The 19792-nt window shown below is 58.6% G+C and overlaps 1 protein-coding gene across 3 annotated transcripts in view; it reads right to left on the bottom strand.

Annotated features, from left to right (window-relative positions):
• CFAP46 (cilia and flagella associated protein 46) overlaps nucleotides 1-19792 on the bottom strand; it is an 87242-nt gene that overhangs the window by 47836 nt on the left and 19614 nt on the right. For all 3 annotated transcript variants that reach the window (XM_057531153.1, XM_057531155.1, XM_057531156.1), the window contains 13 exons: nucleotides 17664-17892; nucleotides 17383-17503; nucleotides 16003-16126; nucleotides 15664-15794; nucleotides 14999-15126; nucleotides 13851-13984; nucleotides 12400-12612; nucleotides 11038-11203; nucleotides 10178-10327; nucleotides 9207-9314; nucleotides 8523-8689; nucleotides 1763-1894; nucleotides 1226-1388 (listed from right to left, as the gene is read on the bottom strand). In XM_057531153.1, the coding sequence (XP_057387136.1) occupies nucleotides 1226-1388; nucleotides 1763-1894; nucleotides 8523-8689; nucleotides 9207-9314; nucleotides 10178-10327; nucleotides 11038-11203; nucleotides 12400-12612; nucleotides 13851-13984; nucleotides 14999-15126; nucleotides 15664-15794; nucleotides 16003-16126; nucleotides 17383-17503; nucleotides 17664-17892 (1966 nt within the window). The remainder of the gene's footprint in view (nucleotides 1-1225; nucleotides 1389-1762; nucleotides 1895-8522; nucleotides 8690-9206; nucleotides 9315-10177; nucleotides 10328-11037; nucleotides 11204-12399; nucleotides 12613-13850; nucleotides 13985-14998; nucleotides 15127-15663; nucleotides 15795-16002; nucleotides 16127-17382; nucleotides 17504-17663; nucleotides 17893-19792) is intronic.

Raw genomic sequence — 19792 nt, 5'->3', positions numbered from 1 at the left:
TGGCAAAGAAAAGATGAAAGAAGACACAAATAACGAAAATCAGAAATGAAAGGGGAAACAGTACTATAACCCTACAATGATAAAAAGAACTATAATAGGATCCTATTAGCAATTGTCTTCCAACAAATTAGATAACCTACGAGCAATGGAAAAACCCCTTGAAACACTCAAGTTGCCTAAGCTGACTCAAGAAGAAATAAAAAATGTCAACAAACTTCTAACAGTAAAGACTGAATCAGTAATCAGAAACCTTCCAGTTAAGAAAATTCCTGGACCAGATGGCTTCCCAGGTGAATTCTACCAAACATTAAAAAAAACAATAACACTTATCCTTCTCAACTCTTCAAAAAATTGAAGAGGAAGGAACATTTCCTAACTCATTCTATGAGACTAGCATTACTTTGATAGGGGGTCCAGATAAAGACATCACAAGAAAAGAAAATTATAGATGAATACCCTTTATGAATATAGATGCAAAAATTCTCAACAAAGTAAGTTGCTGAATTGCAAATCAAATCCAACAACACAGTAAAAATATTATTCACCATGACCAAGTGAGATTTATCCCAGGAACACAAGGGTGGTTCAACATAAGGCGATCAATCAGTGTAACACATCACCTTAATAGGATAAAGGAGAAAACCACACGATCATCTCAATTGATGGAAAAAAGGCATTTGACAAAATCCAAAAACATTTCATCACAAAATCTCTCAGAAAACTAGGAGTGGTGGGAAAATTCCCCAACACAATAAAGTTATGAAAAACTCACAGCTAGCGTGATACTCAAAGGTGACAGACTGACGCTTTCTCTCTCAGATCAAGGGAGGTCCCCGGGCCACGACCTACCGCACTCCTGGGCGACAGCGGAGGGGGAAGGGGGCCTCACTCCCTGAGGCCCACCAGATGCCTGTCCACTGTCAGGCGAAACCTCCCTGGGCCCTGAGTGGGTCTGTGCCCCACCCTCCCTCCTCTCCCCTTTCCTACCAGAGCTTTCCAGGTCTGAGTTAGGGTTCCCTCGGGGATGGGGGAGGACAGAGCTGAGCCCTGAGCGCAGCCAGGAGCCGCCCCGCCTGCCCCGCTGGGATCTCACGGGTGTCACCGTCCCCTGCCCCCCATGCAGCCGTCGTGTTCATCGCTTGAGTGGTCCCATGGGGCCCGTCTTTCCTCGGGAACCTCGCCCGCCTTTCTGGAGGGAGGACGTGAGAGGCGGCCCGGAGCGCACCTGCTTTCTGGCCTCCGTCTCGTTGATGATGCTGATGACCCTCCGAGTGGCACTCTTGCACTTCTTCCTGCTGACGGCAGAGGACAGCAGCGGGAGCCAGGTGTTCCAGAAGTGTCGGGCGGCCAGCATGACCAGGGCGCTGCTCCCCGCGAGGCCCCCAAACCTGGAAGGGAAGGTCTGACCTGGACAGGTGTAGGCGCCGAGGGGAGGGGTGGGGCCCCAAGACGGCTCTGCAGGACCAGGATGGGCTCCGCTCAGGCAGCCCTGCCGTGACCCCCTCATGGCCTCGGCTCCCCGTTCCTCGGGCCTGTCCCGGCTCAGACGCTCAGGGCTGCCGGGAACCCCCAGAGGTGAGGTGGGTGTCACCGCACGGGGCAGGCGATGACCCTGGTCACAGGGCCAGTGGGGGAGGGGCCGGCCTTGGGGACAGCCCCCAGCGAGCACCATGGGCCGCAGTCGCCATCATCCCCACCCACAACACGCACCCCAGACGCGCCGCGCGCACCATGACCCCGGCCTCCGGGGGCCCCAGCCCACCTCGCACTCTCTGTGAAGGCCTCGGCGGCCGTCAGGCGCAGCTGCTTCCGGCCCTTGAGGTCGTCCACAATGCTCCTGCCCTGGATGCAGGCTGCGGCGCTCAGCACCTCGGCCACCAGCTCAGCCTCCACCCTGGAGACAGACAAGCGCCTCGGCTCACAGGAGCCTCCCGGGGGAGGGAGGTGCTGCCGAGAGGGGAGAGCCCTGGGGACCCCCCACCCCGCCCCCTGGAGAGAGCCCTGGGGAGTCCAGAGTAACGTCATGAAAGTCCCCAAACCAGAACTAACTGGCTGAGTCCAGTCAACCCGCAGAACCATGAGACAGAATCATAAGCTGGTGTTTGAATGACTAATACGTAGGGTGTGTTGTGCGGCAGCAGCAGTAGCAGAACAAGGCGCCCACCCCAAGCGAGGCCGGGCCCTGCGGGAGCAATGGGGCCCCGTTCCCCGTGCCCCAGAGCACGTCTTGTTCAGGGGGCCAAGGCTCTGTGCTGAGAGCTCAGAACGTACAATTTAGACTCAGCAACGTCAAGGGCGCCGTGAGCTCTCTTCTCTCAACCAAGCCACGGCTTGTGCACATAACAACCGCACGCACGTCCCCGCAACTCGGCTCAGGGGGCACCAGGCTTACTCTAGGAGAAAAGCACTGGTTTCTGGGTAGACCTCCCCACCATGGCCCGGGAGGCCCCAAAGCCAGGTACCTGCCTGCAGGAGCCAGTTGCTCCGCCACCCTGCCCGTCAGGAGTCTAGGGGAGAAAGAGGCTGTCCCTCGGCCTGCAAGGATCTGCAGGGCACGGTCAAGCTCATGCTCTGGGGGTGAATCGGAGGCTGGCCCCGTCCCCCAGGATGGGCATGCCAACCCAGCGGGAGGTGGAGGAGAGCCCGGCCCCGCCTGGGCCCTGGCGTTGCTGTCCTGGAGACCTGGATCTTTAGGACATGGTCCTTGGGGAGAGTCTGTCAATGACCACTGGGTGATCTGCTGATGGTGACCATCTACATGCTTACGGCTTACTTTGTTCTATCAGCCACTGAGAGAGGAATGTTGAAATCTACAGCTATAATTGTGGCTGTATCTAACTTTTTGCTTCTTGAATTTTGAAGCTCTGCTGTTAAGTGTATGCACATTTAAGATTTTTATGTGCTCTTGCTGATTGAACCCTTTTATCATTGTGAAATGTCTATCTCTGATCCCACATCCTGGGAGCTTTACTACAGCCCCACAGCGTTCTTGCAACCGGTGCTGCAGACGCCATCTTTCCCCCTCCTTTTACTTTTCACCTGTGTCTTTGTATTTGAAGAGTGTCTCTTGAAAATGGCTTCGAGTTGGGTCTTGCTTTTTGTGTCCAGTTGGATAAACTCTGCACTTTAACTGGAGTGTTGGTCCATTTACATTTAATAGATCTGTTGATGTGGTTGGGTTAAATCTTCTATTTTGCTATTCGCTTTCCTTTTGTCCCATATGTTCTTTCTTTCTTTCCTCCCCTTTTGGATTAATTGAATATTTTTAGTATTCAATTTTATCTTCTCCATTGGATGTCTAGGTATAATTCTTTGTTTTATTGTTTCTGTAGTACTTGCTCCAGAGACTGCAACATACATTCCTAAGTAATCACAGTCTACGGTGAATTAATATTATATCACTTCACAGACGGTGTAAGAACTCTCGATATACCCCTCTCTCTCCCATTCCCATCCTTTGTGTTATCACTGTCATACATTGTACTTCCACATTTGTTAATAATCCCACAATACAATGTATTTTTGCTTGAAACAGGCGTATGTCTTTTACAGAATTTAAGAACCAAAGGGGGAAAAACCTTTTACGTTCAGCCACACAGTCACCACTTGGGGCGTTCTTCACTACTTCCTGAACTGAGTTGCCAGCTGGTACCATCTTCCTTCAGGCTGAAGAACTTCCCTTAGCATTTCTTGTTCTGTGGGTCTTCTGGGAATGGATTCTCTTAGTTTTAATTAATCTAAAATGGCTTGATTTTGCCTTCATTTTTCAAAGGCTATTTTTGGTGTATATAGAATTCTAGATCGACAGGGTTTTTTCTTTTTTACCACTTAAGATGGTTTACATTGTTCCTGTTGAGAACTCGCCTCTCATCCCTGTTTCCCTGTGTGTAATGCATCCTTTTCCCCTTCCACCTTCCTTCCAGGGTTTTCTTGTCACCTTGGTCTCCAGCGATTTGACTACAATAAAAATAGGTGTGGTTTCCCTCGTGTATATCCTGCTTGGAGTTCATTGAAAATCTTGGATCTCTGGGTTGATATTTTTAATTCAATTTGAAACAATTTCAGCTATTACATTTTTGAATATATGTATTCCCACCTCGCCCTCTGGCCTCTGTCCTTCTGAGACCATACCTGCACTTGTGCTGGCCCGTGGGCACTAGCCCACTGGTCCCCAAGGCACTGCTCCTCTGTTTTTCAGGCCTTTCTCCCTGTGCTTCAGTTTCCATAGTGTGCTGACCTGCGTTCAGAGTTACTGATCACTTCTCCAGTGTTCAAATGTCAAGCTCTCCCAGTGATATTTCCATGTCAGAGATTGTACTTGTCATTTCTAGAATTTCCACTTAGTTCTTTAATTAGAGTTTCCATTTCTTTGTTGGAATTCACCACCTGTAATTTGCCCATTAAAATCCTTCCTTTCCTTTCTTGTATTTACAATAACTGTTTTAAATCCATCGTCTGCTAACTCCAACATCTGTGTCATGTCTGAGTCGGCTGACTGCTTTTTCTCCTGGTATGGGCCACAGTTTCTTGTTTTTCCACACACCTGGTGATGGTTGCTGTTATGCTGGGCACTGGGCGGGGGGCGGGGGTGGAGGGCTGTCTTGCTGAAAGTGTGGATTATGTTGCCTTCCTTTAAAGGAAGGCGGGGTTTCCTTCTGGCAGGCAGTGAATTCACCTGTGGCTCATCCTTATCCTACTGAGATTTGGATTAGGCGTCTTAGGGCGAGTCTCGCATGGCCCTTATAGCCTAGCCCCTAGGGCATGGTCTTCCTGAACGCCCCGGCGGTTCGGCGAGGGCTCCCTGACCCTCCTGGGCCAGCACGGGGCCTCCGGCACCTCTGTCACCCGCTTCCTGCCAGCCTGCGGGATCTGCCCTTCTCTGCCCAGGAACCTCCTCACTCGTCTCGCATCCTGCGGAGTCCGGAGGCCCCAGCAGCCCCGGGGTTTGGTCTCTGCCTCCCGCGCGCGTTTCTTCTGTCTGGGCTCCAGCTCCCGGTGCTGCAGTTTGGGCAGCGCCCCGCGGCCCCAGGCAGAGCGCGAGGGTGCAGGTGGGGCTCACTTCTGACGGCCTCTTCTTGCAAGAAGCGCGGCCTTGGGCCATCTGTTGGCCAGTGTCTGGAAGCAGTTGTTTCATGTATTTTGTCAAGTTTTACAGTTTTTTAAATAGCACAAGAGTATGAGATCCATTGTGTGTCATGGCCAGAACTGGCAGAAAATGTGACTTTTAAGTTCACATAAAAACCCAGCAGTGATGATGATTATGTTAAATAAAACTGCTAAACAAAGCAGAAAGGTAATTAATCTCTGTGGGTCTGTTTTAGGGATCTACATGAAATTCCTTATTAATATATATTCCTTTACATTAATACTATAAATATGAAACTGATTCTGGTAATTACACACTCAGAGGTGAGAATACTAATTGATTAGTAACTGCACTATTTTTCACCAAGATCTGAAAACTATTTTCACTATTACTGTGAAATGCTATCATAAAAATTACTCTGTGACCAATTCCACACTGAGTTTCTTTACATAACTTGCAAAATAGAAAAAATTAGTATAAAAATTTGAAATACGTATAATTTTTTTTTAAAAAGGTGAATCATCTGCAGTACACGCCACGTGGCTGAAGTTGGCCGTGGATCCTGCCGACTGGGGACAGGGTCCAAGGCTCTGAGGGGCCAGCAAGACCACCGTGCAGTCGGCGTCCCCTAGAGGGCCAAGGGCCGCTGGCCTCTGCCTGTCCAGCCTCCTAGCGCCCAGCTCCAGGCCTGGACACAGCCGGCCCTCAGTACGGGGGAAAAATGGGGCAGGTCCACAGTCAAACCCGGGTAGGGGGTGACCCCACTGAGAGTAGTGACACCGATCACCACTAGAGGACAGCAGCAGTCTACAAATGAGTTCTCAAAGGTCTTAAGGTGAAAACCAAACTTCTACATAGTCTTGTACGACCTCCCCTTTCCCTATTACCATATGTAAACATTTATGTTTTTAGCCTATTTTATTATAAGAATTGCTGTTTTAAAATAAAAGTCAATTTAAGAATCACTGAGGAAAGAACGGCGAAGCTGGGGCACACACCCGTCACCGCAGCGGGCACCCTGCCACCCCGTCCCCTGACAAGCTCTGCTGTGCCCGCAACGAGTAGTGAAATCAGCCTTAACTCCGTTACAGGAAGACGATGCAGCAGCCCTCACACGCCGACTCTTTCTTTATGAATGTAGTCTTTTTCTTTCTTTTAAAATTAACCTTGTAATTTTTATCAAAGTGGCACCTACCGCATGGTTAAGAGGAACTCCCCTACCCAGCTCCCAGTCCTGTTCCCAAGAGGGAATGACTCCTAGGTCTTCAGCTCTGTCTTCCAGCAGGTATATGCTTTCCTTCAAAAAACTGGCTTCTATCTTGATTTCCCAATTTATGAATTTTAAACATTACCTATAGAAGTCCCTTTTCCCAACTTATGAATATAGCTGGTCCCAGCATTACTTTTAATTCCCCTATTTATTATCTTTGTACCTCAGAATATCTTGTGGACCCTCAACAAGTGACACCCGACTATTCCGCTTCTCAGATGAGGGTCTCACGCCACCTGTCCTCTTCCCCCTTCCCGCTGCTAAAGTATGTTATCTGTGCTTTTACTTTACTTTTGTACTGTCAAAATTGGTAACACGGATATTTTATTAGGTAACCACAAATAAGTCTTCTTTGTCAAAATGCTAATCCTAACACTGGAATATCAATAAACACCATGATAATGTCTGTGTTTTTCACTGAAGAGGCAAGCTATTACCTTTGTTATCTCCTGGCATTTCCAACTGGCTTTTCTCCCTCCCTCCTTTACCACAATACCTGTAAACTCTCCACAACACTGGGTCCTCCTTTGGCCCTGCCTGCACCCCCAGGGCCCTCCCCTACATCCTTGCTGAGGAGGCTCTCAGCACCTTTTCTGGATTGCATCTCCATTTCCAGCATCCAACATCTTTCTCTTTTCTGGGTTACTTCCTTGTTTTTCTGGAGTGTATCCTCAATTAACTTTCTAAAAACAGGTGTGTGACAAATACATTTTCTAGGTTCTCATCTGTTTAAAAGTAGCTTTCTTTACCGGTATACTTGAAAGTTTGGGTGAGTTAGAATTACATGTTGAAAACTACTTCCACTTAGAACGTCCCACTTTCTTTTAGCTTCTAGTGACGGTTTCTGAGAAGACTGTTGAGTTTCTATTTCCTTCTTCTTTTTCTTTTCTTCTAAATGCTGTAGGATAGTCTCCTTATCTGCCGTGACCTGATGATCCCATGATGTATCTGGATGTGAGTATCTCTTCATTCTTCTCGCCGGTCATTTGGTGGGAGGGTCAATCATGAGATGGTGTCCTCTGCTCAGGGAAGCTCCTGCGTTTCACTCCTTTCTTAAGAACGCTTTCTTCCCTCTTTCTGGAATTCCAATAGTTGGGTGTAGGACCTCCTATTGTTTCTTCTGGCTTTTCTGAGCCTCAGCCTCTGCCTGCCTTGGTTTCCTTGCTCCCGGTTGGGGCACCGCAGCCCCTGCCCAGGAGCCGCTGCAGGGACAGATGAGGTGCGGGTGGGAGGGCCTCCACGGGAGCTCTGAGCAGCGTGTGGCCTTGGCTGCGTGCAGGGCGGGTGACCACAGCTCGGGTCGTGGTCACTCGTCAGCCCCCAAACACCCACGGGGGTGTCCCACGCAGGCCCCAGAGCAGCCGCTGGGATATGGCGGCCGCGCTCCCGCACCTGGCCCCGGGGTCCTGACCGAGGGAGGCTCAGTCCCCCACTCCCATCACCCAGAGGCAGGAGGCCAGGCCTCCTGGGATCCGGCCTCGAGTGGCCAGCTTGGCTGTGCGGCCACGATGGGTGTCTTCCTGGCCTGGGGGCCGGGATCCCGTCTTTCAGGAAATAGACTCAGAAGTAAGGCAAAGAGAAGAGCCTCAAGGGAAACAGTCTTTACAGCAGAAATACTTACAACAGAAACAAATTTAAAAGAGCCTCATGTTCAGGAAGAGGGAAGGATCAGGAGCCCCGATTACTGGTGAGCTGAGTGGGGCCCGGGGCACAGGACCAAGTGGCCTGGCGCGTCTGCGGCCGTCCGGGGGCCCTGGAGAGCCGCCGCCAGCAGCGCTCAGGCAGAGAGGAGCCAGTGGCAGGGGGGATATTTTCCTTTCACTGAAATCACCCTTCAATTACTTCCAAATTTATTTGGGCTCCTAAGTCGCCTGCTCAAAACTACTTTCAACAAAGCTGCCTGCCTGTGGGGAGCGGCCGACGGTTGAGCCTTGAGGCCCTTTCCGCCTCTGTGCCCCCGTCACGCCCACAGCTGGCGAGGCTCGTGGGGCCTCGGGATCCTGCTGAACACAGCTCTCCAGGGGCCGCAGCTGAGGCGTCGCCCCGGCCGACGCGGGGCTGGCGGGGCGGCTACAGGGCCGAGCGGGTGAGGCTGCGGGCCCCCCCGGTGGGCTCGGAGGAGGCAGCTCACCGCAGGGACGCAGGTTGGGCGCTGGGGTGACTCACGGACTGCAGGCCTGCAGGTGCTTCATGCCTATCTGGATGGCCTTCTGCGAGCAGGCCATGGTGGCCTCGTGGTCCCGGGCCACGTAGGTGAAGTGGGCCAGCCGCGTCAGGGTCTGCACCTCCACAAGGGGGTCCGACCAGCTGCACTCCGAGGCCATCTTCACCAGCTGCCGGTGGCGGGGAGAGGGGCGTCTGTGAGTGGGGGGCGTCTCTGCTGCCAGCTCACGGCTGACATCACATGGACGGGTCCAGTGGTCACCCGGCCTAGGCTGAGTCACCTGCGAGGTTGCGGTTCCAGCTGCCAACTGCGGCCAAGCCTGGGTGGGGCTGGCGGGTCGGGGACAAATGTCCCAGTGTCCACACCGCGTTCCTGCCACACGGGCAGCCCTGCCCTCTGACGAGCCAGGAGGCCAGGCTCAGGGGCCCTGAGGGGACCGCGCGGCTCTGTTGGGAGCGCTGTGCTGAGGACGCGGCAGGGCCTCTGGCCACCTGGGGCTCCTTGTCTCGACAGCGGGATTCGAATAAGCACCTCGAGTTGGGGAGCCTTGTCGGGGCACAGCCCCTGGAATGCCTACCAGGCGCCTAGTGACACCTACGTGGGCCAAGGGGGAGGAAGGCAACTTCTGGGGGGAGGTGACAATGGGGGGGACCGGGACACCTGTGGGGTGAGGGAGCGACAGCTACCTGAGCCAAGGGGGGCACAGTGAAGTCCATGAGGCCCAGCCCGTTGCAGGAGTACATCTCCAGAGCAACGAGGACTCTGGTCACCGAGTTGACGTCCTCGTTGGTGCTCTGGTGGGAAGGGAGTGCAGAGGGCCCGTCAGCCCGGGGGCTGGAGGATCTGGACTACACGGGAAGCGACCCTGTGAAACATCAGCTCTGTGGCAACGGTCGGAGCTATTTGTGTAACTGTTTGTCTCCACGTTACCTCCTCACGTAATGAAGAGGAGTAGGCGCTGCAGCCCCTAGGGCGGCCCGGCAGCTGGCTGACCCGGCCCGAGGGGGAGGGCAGGTGGCCAGGCACAGCGGGCGGCCCTCTGCCTGAAGGCCCCTCCCCTGGTCCTGCTCCACCCCGTGCTCACTCCTGGCAGGCTCAGATGCCCCTCCCTGACGGTCCCCGCCTTGCCAGCCGCACCTCCCACCTGAGCCACGTGTCCTGGCCCCAGCTGGGGCCCCGGGGAACCTCCCACTGGTCTCCATCCACGGCCCACGTCTGCAGGAGCAGAAGCCGTGGGGCTGGCCCGGCCCCCTCCCCTCTGGGCCCCTGGTGGCTCCCCTGGCCCCTCACCCCGACGGCCTCGCGTTCACAGCTCAGGTGGCCCGTGGGGCCCTGCCAGGGAGGTGCCCCCCTCTGGCCTAGACGCACCTCCAGATAAAGCCACAGCGAGGTGTCACCGAGGGTGGACAGCACCCCCAGAGGCCCAGTGGCTCCTGGTGGACAGTTAGAACCATGGCCAGTCGGCTGGAGGAACAAGGGCATGTTCCAGCGGCCAGGCGGGCAGAGGAGGCCTCGTGCCCCATCTCTCCGGGGTTGGGCTCGGCAAGGACGGACCCTCCCGAAGGGAAGCACTGCTTCCGCAGCCCCGCAGCCCTGTCCCCCAGGCTGCTCGCCCTCGGGTGGGGAAGGCGGCAGCGGGGGCGCCCCCGGCCGGCACCTGCTCGTCCGTGCCCAGGCGCGGCCCGATCTGCTGCTGCAGCAGCTGCTTGGCCTTCACCCACGTGGCAACGAGCTGCTGCCGGGCGCTGACGGGCACCGCCTCCTCAGGCAGCGTCCCGCTGGTCAGGCTCAGGGCGAACTCGCAGACCTGAAATGGCGGTGTCCTTGTTCGTGACACCTGAATCCAAACAGGGAACCCGAGCCAAGACCCAAAGCTGCAGAAACAAGCAGACCTGGCTCTTGGTCCAGAAGGGGAGGTGGCCCAAACACGCGCTTAGTCCTGGGGCTGAGGCACAGCCTCAGGAGGAAGGAGGCACTGCTCTCGGCCACACCGGGGGCAGCCCCAGGCTCTGCACGTCCCTCAGCCTCACTACAGAACTCACTTTCTCTCACGTTTACTAGGAGTGGGTGATGGGTCATCAGATGCTTGTCAACACCCATCAACATCCCTCCTCCTTGACTGGGATGACCACCACACAGTCCACGTCACCGGGAGATGCAATCAGGGGACAAACAACCCCACTCGGTCACCGTGGAGCCGTCCGTATCCCTGGTCTGTGCATCTTTTATTTGGTGTTGTGGCTTTCCTGTCCTGAACAGGCACTGGTCCTATTTTTCTGGCCTTATGTCCACATTTTTCTGAGCTCTGGGCCTTGCAGGGATGTCCCCACCACTGACACCCAGGTGTCCTCGTCTTGTTTCCTTGCTTTTAGAGAAAGCGTGTCCCCCACCCCGCGCCCCATTTCCGGGCAGTTGAGAATGGCTGCAGCTTCCCTTCCTCAACTGCTCTCCCACTGACGCCTGCACTGACCGGGGTCTGCCACCCCCCGGCTCCGATCCCCCGCACGGGCGCGGCACCTCCACTGCGGTCCTGACTTCAGAGGCGGCCTCGGGGTCCAGCGGCGTGTGAAGTGGGTGTGCGCGTGCTTGTCTTCTAGACTTCTCCGGCGGCGGGGCTGGGATCCAGGCAGCGATCAGGCCTCGCGCCAGGGTGCTGCAGAGCATTGCCAGCAGTACCAAGTCTCTGGAAGAGAAGCAGGTCCGGGCCAGGCTGTCCCTGGGAGGAAGCCGTGGTGACGGGACTGCCTGCGGTGGAGGCTCGTCCCCCACCAGGCGGCCTTCACACCTGGGAGACACCTGTGCCAGGTGGGCTGGACTCCTCAGGGGGTCCCGCAGGGCCTGGACAGAAAGGCCCACCGGGCCACCGTGCCCGCTGCCGGGCCGTCCAGCAGGCCCTCCACTGGGCGACGGATGGAGTGGGCTTGGACCAGAACCTCCCTGCTTCTTCCTGAAACGTCTCAGCACCAAAACATTTAAAACCGTCAAACGCGGTCCGACCTGTGTCTACGACAGAGACACAGACACCCGCCTAGAAGGAGAGGTGCTCCCGCAACCCCTACAGTCCTGGGGACCCTGCCAGGGCCTCGCGCCCAGAGGCGAGGTGAGGGCACTGGCAGGCCCGTCCTCCACGGCTGCTCTGTCCTGTTCGCAGCGTAAAAATCCCCATGTGCACACGTAGCTGCGTCCTGACTCACTCAAGCCTTTCTGCTTCAGGATCTGGCGACAAACTTTAAATTTGAGTGTTTAGACTAAAAGCCCAACCAACAAAAAACACAAAGAGGGCTTCAAAAAGTCGTCCTCATTAGGTAAAGGTCTGACCTGACTTGATGCTCATTAGGTAAAGGTCTGACCTGACTTGACGCTCATTAGGTGAAGGTCTGACCTGACTTGACGCTTTCACATTTCTAACTTCGGGGAGTGAGAACATCGGTCTCTCAAGAGTCCACACCACCTGGATATGAAAACTCGCGGACACTGATTTTCAACCTGCCCCAAGTCAGACCAAGGTCGGTTTCCACCCGTTCCTACGAGACTCAGCCCTCAGCCATCCTCCCTCAGAATCGTGCAGTTTGAAACAAGAGTGTGACAGGCTGGGAACCCGCGTGGCAGTGATGTTGCTGGGAATCCGTGTGCGGGCCCGAGGGCGCCTGACAACCTCATCCATCCCCACACGTTGCCCTGCGGCTTAGACAGGATGAGTATCTTGCTCGGGGCGCACGGCCAGTACACAGAGGCCCTGTCACTGCTAGGCGCTAGGTGAGGGTGGCCCCGCACGTCCCACCCCACAGCTCCCGGCCCGATCCCAGGGTCTCTGGCAGGGGCAGGATGGGGCCCTCCTGGGAAGCCAGGATGCACACAGCGACCGCCAGCCTCACCCACCCGCTGTGGCCCACGGCCTTGACGGTGCCCAGGAGGTGGTACAAGGCGTCCACGAGCTCCCTCTGCCGCCCAGCTGTGAGGAGGTGCTGGTTATGATTCAGGACGTAGACCACGGCGTTCTGCACGATCCACGCCTCCTGTAGCTTCTGCCCGATGTCGGCCGAGCGCAGCCAGCTGTTCATGGCGTACTGCGACAGGCCCTCTATCCAGGTCCTACAGAAGGCGTGCGTCAGGCTCTCCCTGGGATCAAGACCCTTCCCAAACCAGCACCAAGACACCAGTGAGAAGCTGTCCTGAGAGCCCAGGGGTCAGAGAGTTGCCCTGCTGGGGGCTGCCCGCCGCTCCCGCTGAAGGACCCGGCCTGCCCGGCTCCTCCCGCCTCCACCCCGTCCGCCTGGCTCTCCCATCTCCCTGCTGGACGCCCCTCACTCCGCCCCTCCCCGGCCGACGACGGACCCCTGCCAGCCCGGCTCTGCACCTGCCTGTGCCCAGTCTCCCCGGCCCAGCGCACCCAGGCTGCCCTCCTCCGTCCACATGGACGCCATGTGGATGCCAGCGCCTGGCAAGCCCTTTCTCTAAAGGGCCAGACAGTTAGTACCCTGGGCTTCGACAGCTACATGGAGTCTCCGTTGTGTTTTTCGCTATTCAATTTCATAAACTTAAAAACCATCAAAACCACTGTTAGCTGGTGGGCTGTACAAAAGCGGTAGTCAGGTGTGGCCTGAGCCCTCCTCCAGGCGTCAGGAGTCCGGCCCCAGACGGGAGCGGCAGCGGTCCCTGGGGAAGGCCCCGGGCTGTGCTCTCACAGGCGACGTAAAACACCAAGACAAACCCCATCTGCACAAGGTCAGGGCCCTCCTTCCTGTGCCTCTCGTGGGCAGAGGGAGTCCGGCGGCGTCCCCGACTCCCTCCAAGGCAGGCGGGTGTGAGGGCCTGTCCACCGGGTGCAACAAACAGGAAAGTAGGTCCCTCTCCACATTCAGCGGGAAGCAGCCAACAGCCACGGCTCCTGCGACACCGCGACGCGGACATTCACTCCCCACCGTGTTCACCTCTCAAATACTTAATTTTAGATGAAACAACGGCTAAAAACTGTGGTTGTTTCCACAGCACCTCGGTTTCATGATTGAACCGCACTCGGCATCTCACGTGGGTAAGTCTCTGGGGGGTTCCCTGTGGACCCTCTCTCTGTTCACGTACTTCCCGGGACCGTTTCCCACGGCCAGCCCCGACTACCGCTTCCCTCCGTGGACACCAACTCCCTCACGTCTCGTTTCCACCGATGACGAGGAAGACCAACCACAGCGAGCAACGACGTGAGCTAGGGAGCCGCGCGGGACAGCGGGCCGCTTCCCTCGCACGTCTGGGCGCGGCCCCCGTCCCGGCCTGTGCCCCCGGGCCACACATGAGCGGTGCCAGGCGCACAGGACGCGTCCCCGCGGCTCCCCTACCGGTACGTGATCCACTCGGCGTCGTCCTCTGGGGACTCGGGCACGTAGCCCACCGGGTGCTGACTCAGGTCGTCGGGGGGCGCGGGACGGTCATTTAGCTGCACGCCCTCCGATCGCAGCAGGTGGACGGTGGCCTGCAGAGGAAGTGAGTGGAGTGGAGGAGAGGTCCCGGGAGCACAGACCCAGCGCGATGCCCCCAGGGCCTTCCCGGCCCCTGGGTCCTCCCCGCCTGCAGCGACACTTCCCCCGCCCCACGCCGTTGCTTCACCCGTACACGCGGCATCTCAGAGAGAGATGGGCTCCTTTCGAGAGCACAGCCTGAACCCCCAGGGACACAAACGTCCCCTCGTCACACCTCAGGCACCCACGGCATCCCGGTCCCCGTCCCTCCACGGCTGTGCACTGAAGCCCTGCAGGCTGACAGGACCAAGGATGGGGGGCAGGTGGCCTTGCCTGCCTCCCGGGGGTGATGCCGGCTCCATCCCTGGCTCCGCGGTCACCTGCCCCCAGCTCTCAGCATGGCCTGGCCCTCAGGAGGCGCTCAGCAAACCCTCACTGAACGAGCTGGGGAGTTCTGGCCGGGTTACCCCATCGACCCCCCAAATAAACAACCTCAAATGGCCTCGAGAATCCCAAAGTTACAAAGTATCACCAAAATCACCACCACGTGCAGGTGCAGGGATCCCAGTGCCAGCTCGGACCCAGCCCAGCCACCTGGCCGAGGCTGGGGTCTCTGCATGCTCACTGCAGGGGCGGTAGCGACCCCAGGTCAGGCTGAGGGGGATGGTCCCCAGCAGCCTTCAGCGGCCCCTGAGGGGATGGGGTCAGAACACACACCCCTCCCTTACAACGGGGCCAAAGTGCTTTTGAAGCTATTCGCATGCAGAGGGCACTCCCAAATCCAGCAACCATCAGCCTGCAGTACCTATGTCACCGTGGATTCACAATTCAAACATGACTTCTAAGGAAAATTAACACCTACACCCCTCACGATACGTTCTGATTTATATTCTTCTCCCAGAAAGTCTCTCAGGAACCCGGGAAAACTTCCCTAAAGGACAGGCTCCTTCGGGAGCAGGGCTGGAGTACAAAGGTCACGTCCGTGCAGAGGTGACACGGGGGCCAAGGGGCTGTGGGCAGGGACGCACCTCGGCGTTGATGAACCCCACCTCCGCGAACTTGCGCAGCAGGCTGGGGGACGCCTGCCTCTGCAGGGTGGCGTCCGACTGGCCCGAGGAGTCCTGCCCCGCGCCGTCCTCGCCCTTCTTCTTCTTCCCTGGAAAGAGCAGAGCGGCAGGAGGCTCGGAACCCGAACAGCCTTTCAGGGAATGCGGCGCAGCCCCAGTGCGGTGGCGGGGTCTCTGCGAGGTGGCACTGTGCCCAGGAGGGGCTGGCAGAAACCTCCCAAGCGCAGGGGCCCCACGGGGTGGCGAGGTGTCCCCAAAGCCAGCTCGGCCGCGGCCAATCTCCCGCCGATTCCCTGACAGCTGGGCTCTTGGTTCTGTTTGCGCGGTTCTGCCCCTCGAGAGGCCCCGGCCCCGCCCCCAACACCCACGCTCCGGGCCTCCTGGGACTGCCCGCAGGTCCCCCCATCCTCACCGTCCGCAAGACCAACCTCTTCCAGGGACCTGCAGGCGGACTCATGCGGACCCAGCGCTGACGGGGGAAGCCGGCCCAGGCCCACCCTCCGCCCGCAGGCCTCCCGCCTGCAGCCCTGGGTCCCCTCGCTGAGCCCCCGCGGGCCCCGCAGCGACCCCAGGTCGCCTGGGGAGACCCCGCCAGTGCGGGCGCCCAGCGGTGGCCCGGGGCCTACCTCGCTTGAGCCTCGCCTGCCACTGCACCTTGCCGACGTCATACGCGAGGCAGAAGCGGCTGGCCGTCCGGCACACGTCCCACACGCCCTGCTTCCGGGCCACCGTGGCCAGCTCGGCCCAGATCTGTACCCTGCACAGGTGCACCATGAGCTCTGTGCTCAGGAGAACTGGCACAGCGCTCCTGCCGCGAGCCCAACGGACGCCCCAGCCCGGACGCGGGGCGGCGGGAAGACCCGCGGGGGTGCTGCCCGGGGCCAGGCGAGGGGGGGCAGCGGTCCGGTGCCCCCGCCGCGACGACCCAGAAGCCCCCGCACGCCCCCCGGCCACTGCCCGCTCACCTCTCCTTGTCGTTCCGGCCCCGCAGGCGCCGCACGTGCCCCGCGGCCTCGTCCACGCTGAGGGAGTGGTGCTGCGCCTTCGCGTACAGGTGGGTGAAGCGGCCCCGCTTTTTCCCGGTGGAAACTGAGGGTGGACAGCGGGACGGGGCAGTGACGCGGCGGGTCTCGGGTCAGGGCACGTTCCCGCAACCCCAGCGCCCAGGACTCTGGACGGGTGTGGTGGCGCCTCCCGGGCGTCTCTTGACCTTTTCATGAAGATTAGGTCCCGCTAGCCGTGCCTCTGTGGGGGAGGGGCGCCGGGCACCAGGGGCAGCTGGTGCGCAGAACGACCCCCCTCTGCACCCGCCGGGCCGGCCCCGAGAGCCCCCACCCGTGCCCAGCACAGTGGCGGCCTTCAGCAGCCGACTGGCGGAGACCCCGCGGAAGGCCCCCGCCTGGCCGGTTGCTCCTGCCCGGCCCCTCGCCGAGTGAAACGCACCAAGAGAGCCCGAGCGTGTCCGGGGCGACTGCCCACTGGGCCCGTGCCCCTCACACCCGGCAGGACGAGAAGGAAGCACGGGGTGGCACTGCCACGTCCCGGGCAGGGTGACAACAGGACCTGGTGACGTGCGGCGGCCACAGAGACAGCACAAGGTCCGTGGCCCACCGAGGCCAAGGGTCACATCCTAGAGCCGTCCCCCAGTCCCCATCCCAGATCCACAACACTGGCCACCGCGGGCTCCCTCCGCGGCTCCTGTCTGCGGACGGCTGGGGCCGCCCAGCTGAAGGCTGCCGGGGGAGCCAACATGAAGGGCGCCCTGGGCGACCTCAGGGGGGACTCCGAGAGGAAGGGCGCCGGGGTGCTCCAGAGCCGGGCGCTAATCTGCCATCTGCAAGGGTTCGATATACTTGGCGGTAATGCAGAGAAGCCCAGGACCCCCATCCTCGGGGGGGACAGTGGCATGGGGGGAGTGCCCCCTAAAATATACGAGGAAGCCCTAACCCCCCAGAACCCCAGAATGTGACCTTATTTGGAGATGGGTCTTACCAGGAAAAATCAAGTTAAAATGAGGTCATTAGGGTGGGCCCTAATCCATTATGACGGGTGTCCTTAAAGGGGGAAATTGGACACAGAGAGAAATGGGTGCAGAGGCAAGCCAGCCGTGCAGGCCCGGGAGACAGGCCCAGGCAGCCCTTCCCTCCAGCCGCTCGGTCTCAGGCTTCGGGCCTCCAGGCTTTTTGATGGCGAACGCTGCTGTGTGAGCCTCCCCCCGCGCCACGGGACGTGCTCTGTCGCGCAGAGTGGGGACCCGAGGCTGCACACCAGCACCTGAGGCCCGTGCGGCGGAGGTCGAGGGCGGGGGGGATCAGGCGTGTGTGCGCTGCTGAGAGCCTGCACACCTCTGGCCTCGTTCTCGCTGTCGAGCACGATCTGGAAGGTGTCAGGGGCCAGGGCCAGGCCCGCGTTCACCAGCAGCGCCCGCTTCTTGCGCACACCGTCCTCGGGCATCGCCTTTTTCGCCTGCGAAGGGGAGACGGCGTGATGAGCGCTCGCGTCGTCCGGAGCAGCACCAATGCCCATCTCTCCCAAGCGCTCCTGGCCTGACGGGGCCCCGCCCAGGACGCCTGCCCTCCCCAGGCGCAGAGGCCGCAGGGCCCAGGTCCGGGGGTGGGGGGCGCACCTGCTCAATGGCCAAGGTGGCCTTGTCCTCGGCGCGCTCGGGGACCTGGTACAGCATGGCGCAGAGCTGCAGGCGGTTGAAGGCCATCTTGAGCTTGTCCTGGTGGAGGCCCAGGGTGTCCAGGAGCATGGCCTTCTTCAGGTGCGCCATGGCGGCCTCCAGCCGGCCCTCATCCTCCTCAATGTACGCCATCTCCATGTGCACTTGGCAACGGAACAGGACCATGAGGCTGGGGGGACAGACAGCATTACACGTGCCCGGCCGGGCTGTCGCGGGACGCCCCCTGGCGCCTGGCTTTCCAGCCCTGCCTTCTGCCCTGCCTTCCCCCAGGGACCCACGGAGGACCAAGAGGAGGTCCCTGCAGACCACAGGAGACCCCAGAGCCCGCTGGTGCGCCAGGGCCGAGGAGCAGCGGCTGGGCCCAGCCGGGCTCCACGCTACAGAGACCGGCTGTGACACGAAAGCCAGGTGGCGGGCTCAGCAAACACGGGGCACCCGACACTGCATCTCGTCCAGCACCCCGGGAGGCTCTTGGCGTGGCCAAGCAAGTGAATTTAGTACAACCGAAGCCCAGGCTTCGCCTCAGGGGATGGGCCCTCTCGGCCCTGCTCTGAGTTCTCTCTGTCTCGTCGGCCGAAGCACACACACCCCTGCTCAGAACGCCTCCCGTGGACCCGAGGGCCCTGCCTGGCGTTTGCCCCTGCTGGAGGCTCCTGGGCTGGGCGGGGCTGCAGACGGCCGTGTCTAAGATGGTAATACAGTCTCCTCAAAGCCTTTCATCCCCAGCACGCAGAGCCCCGCGCCACGCCTCCACCCTGGACGCGAGCATCAGAGAAGCCAACAAATTTGGTTGAATTAAAGTTCTAGGGGACCCACGAGCCAACCCTCAGCCACGACAAGGCATGAGCGTCACACGCTAGGCCTGTGACCTCAGGGAAGAGGATGCAGTGCCCACAGCACCTGGAGGCTGGCGCTCCGCTGCTCGGGGGGGCAGGAGTGGCGGGCGGGAGAGGGCACCTGGTTGATGCCAAGCGTGAGGTCTGCGCTCCCGTCAGGGAACCAGGTTCCACAGACTCTGCCTGGAAGTCTGGACAGCAGCCAGTAAAGGGTCACTTCCTTCTTTCTTGAGGCAGGGGAAGAGGAGGCCCACAAAATGGGAGCTGGACCAGCACCGAACTGTGTGCTCTGGGCAGCCTGACCTTGAATCCATAATGCGAGACTCATCCAGGGCTGGACCACCCGAGGAGCGAGCTGAGGCAAGCCGACGCCACACAGAGAGGTCTACACAGAGGCACAGCCCTGGTCAGGAACAACCTGCCAGGCAGAGAGGTCTACACAGCAGAAAAGCCAGCATCAGGAACAACAACCTGCCAGACAGAGAGGTCTACACAGTGGAAGAGCCCTGGTCAGGAACAACCTGCCAGGCAGAGAGGTCTACACAGCGGAACAGCCAGCATCAGGAACAACCTGCCAGGCAGAGAGGTCTACACAGTGGCACAGCCCTGGCCGGGAACAACCTGCCAGGCAGAAAGGTCTACACAGCAGCACAGCCCTGGCCAGGAACAACCTGCCAGGCGGAGAGGTCTACACAGCAGAATAGCCAGCATCAGGAACAACCTGCCAGGCAGAAAGGTCTACACAGCAGAACAGCCCTGGCCAGGAACAACCTGTCAGGCGGAGAGGTCTACACAGCAGCACAGCCCTCGCCAGGAACAACTTGCCAGGCGGAGAGGTCTACACAACAGAACAGCCAGTATCAGGAACAACCTGGTAAACCATTGGCTCAAGGAAGCCACGGAGACAATGGTGAGTAAGCACAGCAGATTCGAATGAGAGACTCCGTCCCTGCCAAAACAGGATGAATGGGACCAGATGAAAAGGACTTAGAAATGAGTAATTTTCAGAGTTCCTTTTGTTTCCAACTGTGATCAAGTCTCTGCCATGAGTAGCCACTGTAAAGCTGGACCAAACACAGCACTGGGTGTGGGCAGCATGAGTCTGGGGTCCCTGGAGGCGGGACAACACTCCAGTTAAAAGGCAGAGATTATCATACTAGACAGAAAGAAGTGAGACCAACAGCAGACTACATGCTTTTAAAAGCTGTGCTCTACACTTTAAATTGAAAGATC

This window comes from Balaenoptera acutorostrata, chromosome 16 (assembly GCF_949987535.1).
Source record: "Balaenoptera acutorostrata chromosome 16, mBalAcu1.1, whole genome shotgun sequence".
Lineage (NCBI taxonomy): Eukaryota > Metazoa > Chordata > Mammalia > Artiodactyla > Balaenopteridae > Balaenoptera > Balaenoptera acutorostrata.
Note: the sequence above shows the minus strand (reverse complement) of the source record. Positions and strands in the feature narration are given on the sequence as shown.